Source organism: Haliotis rubra, unplaced genomic scaffold, assembly GCF_003918875.1.
Source record: "Haliotis rubra isolate DU_JTF1 unplaced genomic scaffold, ASM391887v1 Scf133, whole genome shotgun sequence".
Lineage (NCBI taxonomy): Eukaryota > Metazoa > Mollusca > Gastropoda > Lepetellida > Haliotidae > Haliotis > Haliotis rubra.
The window spans coordinates 868,305-886,395 of record NW_025765259.1 but is presented as its reverse complement, the minus strand read 5'-3'; the positions used below and the strand labels follow the sequence as shown (position 1 = coordinate 886,395).

At 40.6% G+C, this 18,091-nt stretch overlaps 1 protein-coding gene across 1 annotated transcript; it reads left to right on the top strand.

Annotated features, from left to right (window-relative positions):
* Nucleotides 1–1,157: 1,157 nt before the first annotated feature.
* LOC124267667 (acetylcholine receptor subunit alpha-L1-like) lies at nucleotides 1,158–11,913 on the top strand. The gene is made up of 4 exons (XM_046702637.1): nucleotides 1,158–1,314; nucleotides 9,925–10,058; nucleotides 10,176–10,330; nucleotides 11,229–11,913. Exons 1-4 carry the CDS (start codon nucleotides 1,269–1,271, stop codon nucleotides 11,590–11,592), a joined length of 699 nt encoding a protein of 232 aa, XP_046558593.1. The 5' UTR covers nucleotides 1,158–1,268; the 3' UTR covers nucleotides 11,593–11,913.
* The last annotated feature ends 6,178 nt before the right edge of the window (nucleotides 11,914–18,091 follow it).

Genomic DNA, 18,091 nt, shown 5'->3' with positions numbered 1-18,091 from the left:
GTTTAAGTTGGTTTGCCGGTTGAATCCCATAACCCCTACATGCCACTACCCCTACAACCCAGTACCCGTACAATTAGTTAAAACAACACACGGCATTTACCTGTCTGGCATAATGAACTGACCCAAAGAGAGATTAGTGCATAGAGTATACAGATGAGATCAAGGGAGGGATTAAACTGTTCTATAGTGTTTTGTGTCAAGGAAATTTGGGATTAGCTAAAAGTTGTTTTAGTTTCATGATGAAAGATAAACCTCTAGTGAGTAGTACAATTTTATAAATTGGATAATGTGTAGGTTGTTAAATGTTGAAATTGTGTTGAAAAGCTGTTTTAGTGCCATGATAAAAGATACACAGTATTATTGAGAAGTGGAGGGAAATGAGAAGGTGAGACGAGAAAGTAAATTGAGATAGTTCGGTATAGTATATAGCTGTTGACAACAAACTAACATGGCATCAACCTGGCTGGTCTGCGTAATGTTGAGTTTGTTATGTCACGAGGAGGTAGCCACCAAGTCCTATTTGACGGTTGTCTTCACACTAAGAATGTCGAAAGACAGTCTTGTGTACACTGGAAGTGTGTTCAGTCAACATGCAGAGGAAGAGTCACTGTTGGCACTGTTGGCAATGTTGTAAGGAATACGACAGAACATAATCACCATCCAGAGGATAGTCAGAAGGTCCGGTTTGTCAGCAACCTGAGGAAGAGAGCCAGGGAGGAGTCAACACAGATGCGCACAATCTACAACGACGAGCTCACCAACCTGACCAATGACGACACACCCACGATGCCATCCTTTCCATCCATGTGCAGCGCCCTGTACCGCCACCGCCAGAAGACGATTCCTGTTTTACCACAGACGAGATCAGAAGTCGTGGTGTACATCACTATCTATGTTGAGTATGCATCTTGTTGGAGATCACTGTACAGTGTCACACCTGCAGGCCTACAGGTTATTGTACACATTGAGTATAGACTTTAATCCTGAGTCAATGAATATTCCTAGTGCTTTCCCAGCTCCCTATTTCGCAATGGCCCTGACAATATTCTCTCGACTACGCCATCGTTAAACACAAACATCAATTGAACTTTAAGATTCAGGGACGTGATACGGTTTTAACTAGATCATCACATTATCGTACATCAACATTTACCTGGACACGTGAGGTAGACTCTGGTATCACGTTACCTGCTTTCGATGTTCGATAACGGGATTTTGTCCTCCACCATACTCAAACCAGTCTGAAGTCGTTGGCTAAGGAAGGCAAGATGGCGTTAAATGTGGCTGTGCTGTTTGTGGGGTTCCTTGTTGCAGGTAACATGAAGCTCCTTCAGGTAGATGAATGAGACACATCTCGACCCGATAGGGTCAGTGTATGTTTCAGTCCCTGGTTTGCCAGATACAGACTCACATCTGTAATAATAATACTAATAATGTGGGTATTTATATAGCGCTACAACAGTTACTAATACCCGCTCATGGCGCTACAATACTATAGGAGAAAAGAAAATAGTTAAAACTATTTACAGAGAGACAATTGAACATAGAAAGTCTAGTAATAGGCAAGACGAAGAAAGTGGGTGTCCAAAGATTCAGCATTCTTGATGTGAGTGGGCAAGTTGTTCCAGAGACTGGCGGCTGCGTGTTGGAATGATCTTTTCCCATAGGATGAGAGTCGAACTTTAGGAATGGCAAGTAGCTGGTGATTCTGGGATCGTAATGGTCGGGTTGGAATGTACTTACACAGAAGACTGGAGTGGTATGCAGGTGTTTGTCCATGTAGAGCTTTGAAAGTGATACATAGAATTTTTAAGTAAATCCGGAATTTGACAGGCAACCAGTGTAGAGACATCAGTGAAGGTGTGATATGGTCTTTCTTGGACTTGCGACAGACGATGCGAGCTGCTGAGTTCAGTAATTTAAGTTTCTGAAGTTGAGTTGACAAGACAGCAGCGACATACCTTCGTGGAATACTGCCGAGGGGTGAAGGCGTCGAGTCCAAGTCATGAAAACCCGTAACCGTGACTGACATGGATTTGGAACCAGTTGGTTGTCCTTTCCATTGCTCTTTTGCTTGCAGCAAATTGTATTCAAACTGACATTGATGGAGAACAATATGGGTGTCCTTTCCATTTCACTCTTGCCAGTGTCAACTCCACTTTTCTGCCCTTTATTCAGTAATTGACTGACTGACTGACTGACTGACTGACTCACTGAGTTGGTTTTATGCCGCTTTTAGCAATATTCCAGCAACATCACGGTGGGGGAAACCAGAAATGGGCTTCACACATTGTACACATGTGGGGATTCGTACCCGGGTCTTCGGCGTGACGAGCCAACCTCAGTAATTGAATTGTTTGAGAGGCATTCTAGAAGTTGTAAGCAATAGGAATGACAAGTGTTTATGGATGATCAACTTATTTATAGTTCATCTTTATCAACTTGTTTTTATCATCCATTGTCTTTGTTAACCCTCATGTACCCTACATATATATCCCGCTGTACTCATTCCCCATATTATACTTGAAAATGGTATCAGCATCTATACGTAGCTATTGTACTATAAAGAAGATGATCATCCATGACCACTTGTCATTCATACTCAGTCATTGGTTTGTCAGGTTCAGACTCTGTTACTGGTAATCTAGTAACATGGACATGTAATATATGAGATACAGTCCATGATTTAGCAGATGTGTTCCAGTCCAGTGATCTAATATACGTATATAGGCCCACTGATCTAACATGATCTGACACATGTGTTACAGTCCAGTGATCTTATATACGTATATAGGCCCACTGATCTAACATGATCTGACACATTTGTTCCAGTCCAGTGATCTAATATACGTATATAGGCCAACTGATCTAACATGATTTGACACATGTGTTACAGTCCAGTGATCTACTAGAAGTATTTAGGTCAACTGATCTAACATGATATGACACATGTGTTACAGTCCAGTGATCTGATATACGTATATAGGCCCACTGATCTAACATGATCTGACACATGCGTTACAGTCCAGTGATCTACTAGAAGTGTTTAGGTCCACTGATCTAACATGATATGACACATTTCTTACTGTCCAGTGATCTAATATACGTATATAGGCCCACGGATCTAACATGATCTGACATATGTGTTACAGTCCAGTGATCTACTAGAAGTCTTTAGGTCCACTGATCTAACATGATCTGATACTTGTGTTACAGTCCAGTGATCTAATAGAATTGTTTAGGTCCACTGATCTAACATGATCTGACCTATGTGTTACAGTCCAGTGATCTAATGTACGTATATAGGCCCAATGATCTAACATGATCTGACACATATGTTACAGTCCAGTGATCTAACATGATTTGACACATCTGTTTAGGTCCACTAATCTAACATGATCTGACTCATATGTTAGAGTCCATTGATGTAATATAGGTGTATAGGTCAACCGATCTAACATGATCTGACATATGTGTTACAGTCCACTGATCTAACATGGACTGACACATATGTTACAGTCCAGTGATCTAATAGACGAGTTTAGGTCCACTGATCTAACATGATCTGACAGATGTGTTACAGTTCAGTGATCTAATATACGTGTTTAGGTCCACTGATCTAACATGATCTGACCTATTTGTTTCTGTCCAGTGATCTAATATACGTCTTTTGGTCCACTGATCTTACATGATCTGACACATGTGTTACAGTCCAGTGATCTACCAGAAGTGTTTAGGTCCACTGATCTAACGTGATATGACAAGTGTGTTATAGTCCAGTGATCTAATATACGTATATAGGCCCACTGTTCTAACATGGACTGACATATGTGTTACAGACCAGTGATCTACTAGAAGTGTTTAGGTCCACTGATCTAACATGATCTGACACATGTGTTACAGTCCAGTGATCTAACATGGACTGACACATATGTTACAGTCCAGTGATCTAACAGACGAGTTTAGGTCCAGTGATCGAACATGATCTGACAAATGTGTAACACTGATCTAAAATACGTGTTTAGGTCAAATGATCTCACATGATCTGACTCATATGTTAGAGTCCATTGATGTAATATAGGTGTATAGGTCAACCGATCTAACATGATCTGACACATGTGTTACAGTCCACTGATCTAACATGGACTGACACATATGTTACAGTCCAGTGATCTAATAGACGAGTTTAGGTCCACTGATCTAACATGATCTGACAGATGTGTTACAGTTCAGTGATCTAATATACGTGTTTAGGTCCACTGATCTAACATGATCTGACCTATTTGTTTCTGTCCAGTGATCTAATATACGTTTTTTGGTCCACTGATCTAACATGATCTGACACATGTGTTACAGTCCAGTGATCTACTAGAAGTGTTTAGGTCCACTGATTTAACATGATATGACACATGTGTTACAGTCCAGTGATCTAATATACGTATATAGGCCCACTGATCTAACATGGACTGACATATGTGTTACAGTCCATTGATCTACTAGAAGTGTTTAGGTCCACTGATCTAACATGATCTGATACTTGTGTTACAGTCCAGTGATCTAATAGAAGTGTTTAGATCCACTGATTTAACATGGTCTGACCTATGTGTTACAGTCCAGTGATCTAATATACGTATATAGGCCCACTGATCTAACATGATCTGACAAATGTGTTACAGTCCAGTGATCTAATAGAAGTGTTTAGATCCACTGATTTAACATGATCTGACCTATGTGTTACAGTCCAGTGATCTAATATACGTATATAGGCCCACTGATCTAACATGATCTGACACATATGTTACAGTCCAGTGATCTAACATGATTTGACACATCTGTTTAGGTCCACTGATCTAACATTATTTGACACATATGTTACAGTCCAGTGATCTAATATACGTGTTTAGGTCCAATGATTTATCGTGATCTGACACATATGTTAGAGTCCATTGATGTAATATAGGTGTATAGGTCAACCGATCTAACATGATCTGACACATGTGTTACAGTCCACTGATCTAACATGGACTGACACATATGTTACAGTCCAGTGATCTAATAGACGAGTTTAGGTCCACTGATCTAACATGATCTGACAGATGTGTTACAGTTCAGTGATCTAATATACGTGTTTAGGTCCACTGATCTAACATGATCTGACCTATTTGTTTCTGTCCAGTGATCTAATATACGTTTTTTGGTCCACTGATCTAACATGATCTGACACATGTGTTACAGTCCAGTGATCTACTAGAAGTGTTTAGGTCCACTGATTTAACATGATATGACACATGTGTTACAGTCCAGTGATCTAATATATATGTATATAGGCCCACTGATCTAACATGGACTGACATATGTGTTACAGTCCATTGATCTACTAGAAGTGTTTAGGTCCACTGATCTAACATGATCTGATACTTGTGTTACAGTCCAGTGATCTAATAGAAGTGTTTAGATCCACTGATTTAACATGGTCTGACCTATAATGTTACAGTCCAGTGATCTAATATGCGTATATAGGGCCCACTGATCTAACATGATCTGACAAATGTGTTACAGTCCAGTGATCTAATAGAAGTGTTTAGATCCACTGATTTAACATGATCTGACCTATGTGTTACAGTCCAGTGATCTAATATACGTATATAGGCCCACTGATCTAACATGATCTGACACATATGTTACAGTCCAGTGATCTAACATGATTTGACACATCTGTTTAGGTCCACTGATCTAACATTATTTGACACATATGTTACAGTCCAGTGATCTAATATGCGTGTTTAGGGTCAATGATTTATCGTGATCTGACACATATGTTAGAGAGTCCATTGATGTAATATAGGTGTATAGGTCAACCGATCTAACATGATCTGACACATGTGTTACAGTCCAGTGATCTAATAGACGTGTTCAGGTCCACTGATCTAACATGATCTGACAAATGTGTAACAGTCCACTGATCTAATATACGTGTTTAGGTCCACTGATCTAACATGATCTGACTCATATGTTAGAGTCCATTGATGTAATATAGGTGTATGGGTCAACCGATCTAACATGATCTGACATATGTGTTACAGTCCACTGATCTAACATGGACTGACACATATCTTACAGTCAGTGATCTAATAGACGAGTTTAGGTCCACTGATTTAACATGATCTGACACATGTGTTACAGTTCAGTGATCTAAGATGCGTGTTTAGGTCCACTGATCTAACATGATCTGACCTATTTGTTTCTGTCCAGTGATCTAATATACGTTTTGGTCCACTGATCTAACATGATCTGACACATGTGTTACAGTCGAGTGATCTAACAGAAGTGTTTAGGTCCACTAATCGAAGGTCATCTGACCTATGTGTTACCGTCCATTGATGTAAAGACGTGTTTAGGTTAACCGATCAAAGATGATCTGACATATGTGTAACAGTCCAGTGATCTATCATACGTGTTTAGGGTCCACTGATCTAACATGATCTCACACATGTGTTCCAGTCCAGTGATGTAATATACGTGTTTAGGTCCACTGATCTAACATGATTTGACCTATGTCTTACAGTCCAGTGATTTAATAGAAGCGTTTAGGTACACTGATCTAACATGATCTGACTTATGTCTTACAGTCCAGTGATCTAATAGAAGTGTTTAGGTCTACTGATCTAACATGATCTGGCAATAGTGTTACCGTTCAGTGATCTAATAGACGTGTTTAGGTCCACTGATCTAACATGGTCTGAGACATATGTTACAGTCCAGTGATCTAATAGACGTGTTTAGGTCCACTGATCTAACATGATCTGACACATATATTACAGTCCATTGATCAAATATACTTGTTAAGGTCCACTGATCTAACATTATTTGACGCATATGTTACAGTACAGTGATCTAATATACGTGTTTAGGTCCAATGATGTATCGTGATCTGACACATGTGTTACAGTCCAGTGATCTAATATACGTGTTTAGGTCCACTGATCTCACATGATCTGACTCATATGTTAGAGTCCATTGATGTAATATAGGTGTATAGGTCAACCGATCTAACATGATCTGACACATGTGTTACATTCCACTGATCTAACATGGACTGACACATATGTTACAGTCCAGTGATCTAATAGACGAGTTTAGGTCCACTGATCTATCATGATCTGACAGATGTGTTACAGTTCAGTGATCTAATATATGTGTTTAGGTCCACTGATCTAACATGATCTGACCTATTTGTTTCTGTCCAGTGATCTAATATACGTTTTTTGGTCCACTGATCTAACATGATCTGACACATGTGTTACAGTCCAGTGATCTACTAGAAGTGTTTAGGTCCACTGATTTAACATGATATGACACATGTGTTACAGTCCAGTGATCTAATATACGTATATAGGCCCACTGATCTAACATGGACTGACATATGTGTTACAGTCCATTGATCTACTAGAAGTGTTTAGGTCCACTGATCTAACATGATCTGATACTTGTGTTACAGTCCACAGTGATCTAATAGAAGTGTTTAGATCCACTGATTTAACATGATCTGACCTATGTGTTACAGTCCAGTGATCTAATATACGTATATAGGCCCACTGATCTAACATGATCTGACAAATGTGTTACAGTCCAGTGATCTAATAGAAGTGTTTAGATCCACTGATTTAACATGATCTGACCTATGTGTTACAGTCCAGTGATCTAATATACGTATATAGGCCCACTGATCTAACATGATCTGACACATATGTTACAGTCCAGTGATCTAACATGATTTGACACATCTGTTTAGGTCCACTGATCTAACATTATTTGACACATATGTTACAGTCCAGTGATCTAATATACGTGTTTAGGTCCAATGATTTATCGTGATCTGACACATATGTTAGAGTCCATTGATGTAATATAGGTGTATAGGTCAACCGATCTAACATGATCTGACACATGTGTTACAGTCCAGTGATCTAATAGACGTGTTCAGGTCCACTGATCAAACATGATCTGACAAATGTGTAACAGTCCACTGATCTAATATACGTGTTTAGGTCCACTGATCTAACATGATCTGACTCATATGTTAGAGTTCATTGATGTAATATAGGTGTATAGGTCAACCGATCTAACATGATCTGACATATGTGTTACAGTCCACTGATCTAACATGGACTGACACATATGTTACAGTCCAGTGATCTAATAGACGAGTTTAGGTCCACTGATTTAACATGATCTGACACATGTGTTACAGTTCAGTGATCTAATATACGTGTTTAGGTCCACTGATCTAACATGATCTGACCTATTTGTTTCTGTCCAGTGATCTAATATACGTTTTTTGGTCCACTGATCTAACATGATCTGACACATGTGTTACAGTCGAGTGATCTAACAGAAGTGTTTAGGTCCACTAATCGAAGGTCATCTGACCTATGTGTTACCGTCCATTGATGTAAAAGACGTGTTTAGGTTAACCGATCAAAGATGATCTGACATATGTGTAACAGTCCAGTGATCTATCATACGTGTTTAGGTCCACTGATCTAACATGATCTCACACATGTGTTCCAGTCCAGTGATGTAATATACGTGTTTAGGTCCACTGATCTAACATGATTTGACCTATGTCTTACAGTCCAGTGATTTAATAGAAGCGTTTAGGTACACTGATCTAACATGATCTGACTTATGTCTTACAGTCCAGTGATCTAATAGAAGTGTTTAGGTCTACTGATCTAACATGATCTGGCAATAGTGTTACCGTTCAGTGATCTAATAGACGTGTTTAGGTCCACTGATCTAACATGATCTGAGACATATGTTACAGTCCAGTGATCTAATAGACGTGTTTAGGTCCACTGATCTAACATGATCTGACACATATATTACAGTCCATTGATCAAATATACGTGTTTAGGTCCAATGATGTATCGTGATCTGACACATGTGTTACAGTCCAGTGATCTAATATACGTGTTTAGGTCCACTGATCTCACATGATCTGACTCATATGTTAGAGTCCATTGATGTAATATAGGTGTATAGGTCAACCGATCTAACATGATCTGACACATGTGCTACATTCCACTGATCTAACATGGACTGACACATATGTTACAGTCCAGTGATCTAATAGACGAGTTTAGGTCCACTGATCTATCATGATCTGACAGATGTGTTACAGTTCAGTGATCTAATATATGTGTTTAGGTCCACTGATCTAACATGAATTGACCTATTTGTTTCTGTCCAGTGATCTAATATACGTTTTTTGGTCCACTGATCTAACATGATATGACACATGTGTTACAGTCCAGTGATCTAATAGAAGTTTTTGGTCCACTGATCTAACATGATCTGACACATGTGTTACAGTCCAGTGATCTACCAGAAGTGTTTAGGTCCACTGATCTAACATGATATGACACATGTGTTACAGTCCAGTGATCTAATATACGTATATAGGCCCACTGATCTAACATGGACTGACATATGTGTTACAGATCAGTGATCTAATAGACGAGTTTAGGTCCACTGATCTAACATGATCTGACAAATGTGTAACAGTCCACTGATCTAATATACGTGTTTAGGTCCACTGATCTCACATGATCTGACTGATATGTTAGAGTCCATTGATGTTTTATAGGTGGATAGGTCAACCGATCTAACATGATCTGACACATGTATTACAGTCCACTGATCTAACATGGACTGACACATATGTTACAGTCCAGTGATCTAATAGACGAGTTTAGGTCCACTGATCTAACATGATCTGACAGATGTGTTACAGTTCAGTGATCTAATATACGTGTTTAGGTCCTCTGATCTAACATGATCTGACCTATGTGTTCCAGTCCACTGATATGATACATGTGTTTAGGTCCACTGATCTAACATGATCTGACTTATGTGTTACAGTCCAAAGTCAGCTGTACGATCCTCTGTACAAAGAACTGAATTCACGAGACACGAAAAACACCATCCCCGTCAGCTCTAAAGGCGACACACTCAACGTGACCATCAACTTGACCGTATTGAAGATATCATCGCTGGTGAGTGTCCATTAGGGCGAGGGTGGATTGTTTAGGATTTAGGTGTATGCCAGATAAAACATGTCTTTATTTTGGATAAACTCAGTTTCGATTAAAAACATGTGTCATTGTTTCCAGAGCTTAAGAACAGGGGACGCGGTACTTGACACGTGGATCCACTACGAGTGGTTTGACAACAGACTGACTTGGGAGCCCTCAGAATACGGAGACATTTCCGATATCAGACTCCCTCCCTCCGATGTATGGCGCCCTGACATAGTTCCCTTCCGTGGGTGAGTACATTCGTCAAGACAGTGTTCGACTAGCAGACGCTTTAACCATACACTTTCCCTATCAATTCAATTGATAACATAAAACATATATTGTTATGTTCATTTTATTCGGAAAGTGTAAATAAACACCTTTCTGTTTATTACTTTTCCCACTCAACGCATCCATGATGGGTAGCTATCATGTCCTTCATTGGATCCCAAATACATCCATTACGAGTGGTTTCTTAGTCTTTTATTGGATCCCCAATACATCCATGATGAGTGGATTCCTTCTCTAGAATAGAATCCCCAATACATCCATTATGAGTTGGTTTCTTGTCTTTCATTGGATCCCCAATACATCCATGGTGAATGTGTTACTTGTCTTTCATTGGACCCCCAATACATCCACGATGAGTGAGTTCCTTGTCGTTCATTGGATCCCCAATACATCCATGATGAGTGAGTTCCTTGTCCTTCATGGGATCTCCAATGCATCCATGGTGAATGTGTTACTTGTCTTTCATTGCATCTCCAATACACACACGATGAGTGCCTTCCTCGTCCTTCATGGGATCCCCAATAAATCTATGATGAGTGAGTTCCTTGTCCTCCATGGGATCCCCAATACATCCATGGTGAATGCCTTCCTTCTCTTTAATTGGATCTCCAATACATCCATGGTGAATGTGTTACTTGGCTTTCATTGCATCCCAAATACGTTCATGATGAGTGCGTTCCCAATACATCCACATGATTGGTTAATTGCTTGTCTTTCATTGAATCCCCAATAAATCCACGATGGGTGAGTTCCTGGTCTTTCATTGGATCCCCAATACATCCGCGATGGGTGAGTTCCTGGTCTTTCATTGGATCTCCAATACATCCATGATGAGCGGGTTCCTTGTCTTTGTTTCAGACATGCTGATGTCACAGATGCCCCTGTGGTTCTGTCCAACAATGGACTCGTGTACTATATGCCGGCAACAAGCATCAAGACACGATGTGCTGTTTCCAAATACTCCTCTGACGGCACTGTGACCTGTTCGTTGAGGATTGGATCCTGGACGTATAGCGGGAACATCATGGACGTCCAAATCAAGACCTCCGAGATTGACGTCTCAGAGTACTACCATGATGATCAATGGGACATCATCGAACATTCCATGCGGAGAAATGTTAACTACTACTCATGTTGTCCCGAACCCTACCCTTCGATCATTGCCACCATGACTTTGAAGGCTAAAAGACATGGTCTTTTGGGCTGGAGTTTGTTTCACTGAATAGGTTGCAGTAGTTTTACAAATAAGGCATGAATGTGATTAAAACTTGATTCTATTTTAAAGGAACGCTATATTCTTAGTTTATAGCAGAGGTGATTCACGAGCCTTTGGCAGCGATTGCGTATAACCAGTAACGTGATTTAAACTTATATAAATTTGAACACATACAAATGAAGTGAACTCATTGAGAGTCGAAAATATTTCCTTCTTGAATGACCAAAACTAAATAATGTCAATCGAAGCTACGTTTTATTGAGTATAAAATATACATGAATAAGTTTGAAAATCTATAACATTAAAGAGACTTCTCTTTACTACAAATGGTTGTCTTCCTTTTTGTCCTTATTTAGTTTTCTCTTCATTCTCTGTGTGTGTTTGTGAGACAGAGAAAGAGAGAGTTTATGTGTTTGTGTGTATGAGGGTGTGTATGTTTGAGTGTGTTCGTGTTGGCATGTTTTATATTGTTTGTATGTGTTTGTGTGGTGTTTTTATGTCTGTTTTATGTTTCTTTGTATGTGTTTGTGTGTATGTTTATGTGTGTGTGCGTTTGACTGTGTTAGTGTGTGTTTATGTGTGTGAGTGTGTTGTTCTGTACATGTGTATATGTTTGTGTGTGTAGGTCTGTTTGTGTGTGTGTGTGCGTTTGACTGTTTTTATGTCAGTGTTTATGTGTATGTTTGAGTGTGTTTATGTTTGTTTGCATGTGTTCATGTGTGTGTGTGTTCATGTGTGTGTGTGTGTTCGTGTGTGTGTGTGTGTGTGTGTGTGTTCGTGTGTGTGTGTGTGTGTGTGTGTGTGTGTGTGTGTGTGTGTTTTATGTTTGTTTGTTTGGGTGTGTTTGGCTTTGTTCAACATTCCTGGAGAGGAGAGTGCATGGTCAATACATGCTCTGTTCACCTCCCTTCCTCCACCCCGCATCACCCTACACAGCCAACGCTAGTAGTGTGTCACGGTTATAGAACGCCGGAACGATGTGATTTTTGTAATTGTGTAGTTGTAGGTCCCAGATACGGGACTGTGACGACATCGTTAATCTTGTCGTCTCAAGGTGGCCATCGGGATCAAGGGGGGGAACTGGTCTCCACCAACCTTTGCTCATAGTGGACATCGTCACCCGGAGTGTGGATCCGTTACTGATACCGTCACCAACTCATTCATCAATCACGGGATTGCCTGGCCCAGACGTGATGGTGACAAAGCCAGGATCTTGGTGTTTGTGTCATTTCACAACACTCCACAACCTGCTTCTGTCGCTTGGCTCACTAACAGTTGCACAAAGGGAGAATATCTGACATGTGGAATCATTAAAACAGTCACGAAGTAGTTCAGCAAGTCAGACATGACCACGCTTTAATCAGTCGTTGCTAAACAGGTCAGTGTCTGGGCCAACCTTACATATATGTATGAGGTCATAGTGAAACGCACGCATGAGGCTGAAGCTGATAGATCCAGGCGGAATGCCGAGCTCCACTGTCCAGATAGTGGACACCAAGGAACGGGGTGCAGCAAGCACTGACCGCGGGGAGACGTGACACGTGGGAAATAAGACATAGGATATCACTGAGTGGACACAACAGTGAATGAGATATCATGAGCACGGTTCCACACTGTCAGCATGGACAAGATGTTAACCAGATCTTGTTCTTGAGCCCGATGGAATACATCGTACCACGCTTTTTCAGTAACTGTCAGACTTGACTACAGACAACACCGACTCACTTCGCTCATGAGAAACAATCTTAGTTGTACTGAAGTGACTGACTGACTGACTGACTGACTGACTGACTGAGTTTGGTTTTACGCCGCTTTTTGCAATATTCCAACAACATCACGGCGGGGGACACCAGAAATGGGCTTCTCACATTGTACCCATGTGGGGATTCGAACCCGGGCCTTCGGCGTGACGAGCCAACGTTTTAACCATTAGGCCAACCCACCACCCCTGTACTGAAGTGAGTCGCGCTACATCCACATGGGTGTAATTGATGAAGCACCTTTGTCCCTCAACGTGATACCGCTAAACGCGGCATAAAAGCATACTCACTCAATGGAAAGAAGACGACAGATAACGACACGTTATAGCGATGTGATGACACTGCTGCACTACGTGTGGCTTCTTATCGATATCGGCGACAGTACACAAACAGTCTGATACCGTCTCCTGATTGTGTGACGTCACCTCGTGACTGTATCTTCACAAACAGTCTGATACCGTCACCTGAGTGTGTGACGTCACCTCGTGACTGTACCTTCACAAACAGTCTCATACCGTCTCCTGATTGTGTGACGTCACCTCGTGACTGTACCTTCACAAACAGTCTGATACCGTCTCCTGATAGTGTGACGTCACCTCGTGACTGTACCTTCACAAACAGTCTGATACTGTCTCCTGATTGTGTGACGTCACCTCGTGACTGTACCTTCACAAACAGTCAGTCTCATACCTCGTGACTCTCCTGATTGTGTGACGTCACCTCGTGACTGTACCTTCACAAACAGTCTGATACCGTCTCCTGATAGTGTGACGTCACCTCGTGACTGTATCTTCACAAACAGTCTGATACCGTCACCTGAGTGTGACGTCACCTCGTGACTGTACCTTCACAAACAGTCTGATACCGTCTCCTGATTGTGTGACGTCACCTCGTGACTGTACCTTCACAAACAGTCTCATACCGTCTCCTGATTGTGTGACGTCACCTCGTGACTGTACCTTCACAAACAGTCTCATACCGTCTCCTGATTGTGTGACGTCACCTCGTGACTGTATCTTCACAAACAGTCTGATACCGTCTCCTGATTGTGTGACGTCACCTCGTGACTGTATCTTCACAAACAGTCTGATACCGTCACCTGAGTGAGACGTCACCTCGAGTCCGAGTAACTATATCTCCACAATCAGGGCAGTTAATGAACCTTTTAAAACAAGTTTGTAACTCTCATTTATTCTAAGTCATATCCGAAGTCTTGTATTGGGGTGATATTATTTAGGAATCATCTAGTATGATGGGATGTGGATTTAGAAAATGATTATTCCATTCACAACCGTCGTTATGTACTTCATGCATGTGTACGCAGTGGGGGTCAAAGTTTACAGTGAAACGAGTCAGTGTTCTGCTGTACATTTCAGTGATAAAATCAAGATTGTAAGTTATTCTGATATTGTTTTAAACTCAATGAAACATTTTATGACACGGCTACCTGCAATCGGTATGTTGGAAGTTGGAATAAAAGGTTTGTGGCACGAGCTATTAACGTTTCACAGTCAGCAAGTAGCAGATTACAATCACGATATCAACAGAGAAATAGCGTTGGTGAAAGACGTCAATTTTTACTACCAAAGGCGATTACTTGCGCACACGTCCGTTTCTGTGTGACGAAAACGTGGTCAATGTACCTCTTAAATTGGTGATGAGCTGAACAGAGCTACAGGTGTTAGAATGAGAAGACATACGATTCCGAGAATATTTGGTGTGTGACTTTCACTTCTACATAAAGTGTCTGAGGCGTAAGTACAATACATTCTGGAATGCTCTTTTCCTGTTCGTTGTTTTCTTTGTGTCCATTTCTTTGTTAATTTCACTCAAGAATGAGTCAGTCCTGGCATAATTTCATTCTAGAGTGTGTCAGTCCTGGGATAATTTCATTCCACGGTGTGTCAGTGCCAGGATAATTTTACTCCAGAGTGTCTCAGTCCCAGGATAATTTCCCTCCAGAATGTGTCAGTCATAGGATAATTTCACTCCAGAGTGAAATCAGTCCCAGGACAATTTTATTCCAGAGTGTTTCAGTCCCCCGATAATATCACTCCAGAGCGTGTCAGTCCTGGGATAAGTTTACTCCACAGCGTCTCATTCGTAGGATAATTTCACTCCAGAGACAGTTAGTCTAAGCATAATTTTACTCCAAAGTGTCTCGTTCCTAGGATAGTTTCACTCTAGAGTGTCTCAGTCCTAGGAATAAGCTACTTAGGATAATTTCATTCCAGAGAGAGAGGCACCCATGTCACACAAAGTCAGCGGTCTATTCCGCTCAGCCACAGCGACCTCCATAAGAAGGCAGACCGACAATTGGTGGACTAAATCATGTACTGTTTGTATCCCTATGACGAGTGTATATTGGCATGGCTCCCATGACCGATCCTGCCACACAGTACAGTTTCCCATCCGTGTCTGAAAGACATTGTGTATTCAAAACGTTCGTTATCTATATCTTCTTTTTTTAAAATTTGAGCAAGTTTTTTTGGTCAATGTTACAGTTTTCTCCAAAATCACGTAATAAATTATACATAAATCTGCTATTTTCTAATTTCCAAAACGTTAAATGTGACCTGTATTTTACTAAAGAAGCCTTATCCCATCTATAACATTTGCTGCAGTTGGCCTCTTTATTGAAGACATTATCGGCCAACGAAAAAACAAAAGCAAAACCCGACAAAATAACACAAAAATACTATTTTCCTGTGATCCATATGGCGTTTGATTTCACCAACTTTACTCTTGTGTTGCAAATAAGTGTGTAGTCAATATTTGTTCGCGGGGTTTGTTCTTTCTTTAGCGTGTAATACGTTACAACCATGGAGTCTATTTATAGCATGTATTGGGATTATTTCTATAGATGCCTTGATTACCAACATTCCAGAATGTATTGTGCCTACGCCTCAGCCACTTTTTGAAGCATTTTCCAACAGTCTGAAGTATAATAATGAAACATACGACTTTATGGATGACAACTTCTTGTTTATGGCATAGAGCGACGTTTCGATGTAAATTCTTACACCGTTATCAAGCTAAAAGTGAGTACAACCAAATGATAAGAAGATATATATATATATATATATATATATATATATATATATATATATATATATATATATATATATATATATATATATATATATATATCAGACTGTTTGACGCCGATATCAAAATATAATATAAATATAGTGTATTATGACATGGTATATTATGACATATATATTATGTGTTGACACATAGTATGTTATGACATACAGCAGATTAACATTAGCAACGACATGTAATTGGGTATTTGATGGATGTCTATTTCTTCTGTATTGTATAAAATAAATATTGCATATTCCACCTTTTTGGAGGGTCATTGGCTTGGCGGATGGTCCTGAGGGTTGGAGAGCCAGTGAAAAGGGTGTCGATGCCTGCTTGGTGCTTAAGTAGATTTGATGGGAGGTGTTGCCGATGTAGGGAAGGGTAATTCTAATCTCCCATCAAATCTGCAGACTACTAAAGAGAGGACTGTTTCAGGATCACCCGAACCCTCTTTCGTTTATCTAAACATGATACTGACGATGTACTGCCCAATTTCCAGACAAGAGCTCAAAGCTAAATCTCGAAACAAGGTCAAAGCCACAAACACTTTTGCTGTGCCAGTTCTGTCTCGCTCCCTTTGGAACTGATGATTGGACAAGCAAGACAAACAAGTCTTGGCAGCCTCACTAACGGATCATGTCTGACCACAGAGGGTACTCTTCTGTATATACATGTATGCAAATCGGTTCGGGAGGTCGGGGTTCAATTAATGTGGAGACTCTTCTTGCGAGGTATATTGGTGAGGCATGTCAAGGCCGAGAATGAAAGCAAGGAATTCTACAAAACATTCAAGGGCACGAAGGCAGCTGGAAGTTGATTCTGTTGATGGCGATGTACTGCTAGACGGTAATGCGATGGGAGTAAACCAGATGAAGTTATTCACGATGTCTGTCAGATAAGAAGAAACTCCCTTTTAAACCACTGCACCTCGTACATATGCAGTGTGTAGGACAGAAAAACAATCCAACCGACTTCTTTGACTGGATAAAGTCGCCCCGTCTTAGAGGTGAAACCGAGGGCTTTGCTGTCCTGGGTCAGTTCCCTCACATATGCAATCGCCAAAAAGTGTAGAGTAAATGTGAGTATGAAATATCGACTATAACATGGATCCGCTGAGACTGGCCAATACCTTGTCAGCGAATGAACTGCCTTGGCAGAAACAGCATAATATTAACTGACACGAAAGTTCTTTCTATTGCCATCTTCGCCATGCTCGAGGTCCAACACTAGTCGGCGCTTCATGGCAGAAGTCCCATTTGCTGACTGGGCTGTTTTCAGACGGGGCAAGGGAACATAAAGGAAGGTGAGCCTAACCAGCCTGTGAAAACAGACATCCAATCTCTCAGTGCAGTATTGTATTTTTGTATCTACAAAACAACAATACTAATGCACACATTGAGTTCAGTCATTATCCCTCACACTGATTCAACGAACATTCCTTGTGCTTTCCCAGCTCCCTGTTTTACAATGGCCCACAAAAACATTCTCCCAACTACGCCATCGTTAAACATCAGATACCATTGAGATTCAAGGACGTGATACGTTGTAACAGCATATTATCGCATATTGATATATAACTAGACGTTATATTAGGTGAACTTTGGTATGGAGACTACTGCTATCGATGAACGATAACGCAAGTTTGCCTCCCATCA

Bases quoted from the DNA above. Each gene is read 5' to 3' on its own strand.
- LOC124267667 (XM_046702637.1), top strand. From the start codon at position 1,269: ATGGCGTTAAATGTGGCTGTGCTGTTTGTGGGGTTCCTTGTTGCAG. The intron at 10,059-10,175 runs GTGAGTGTCCAT...CATTGTTTCCAG, and splicing joins TATTGAAGATATCATCGCTG to AGCTTAAGAACAGGGGACGC. The intron at 10,331-11,228 runs GTGAGTACATTC...TCTTTGTTTCAG, and splicing joins GACATAGTTCCCTTCCGTGG to ACATGCTGATGTCACAGATG.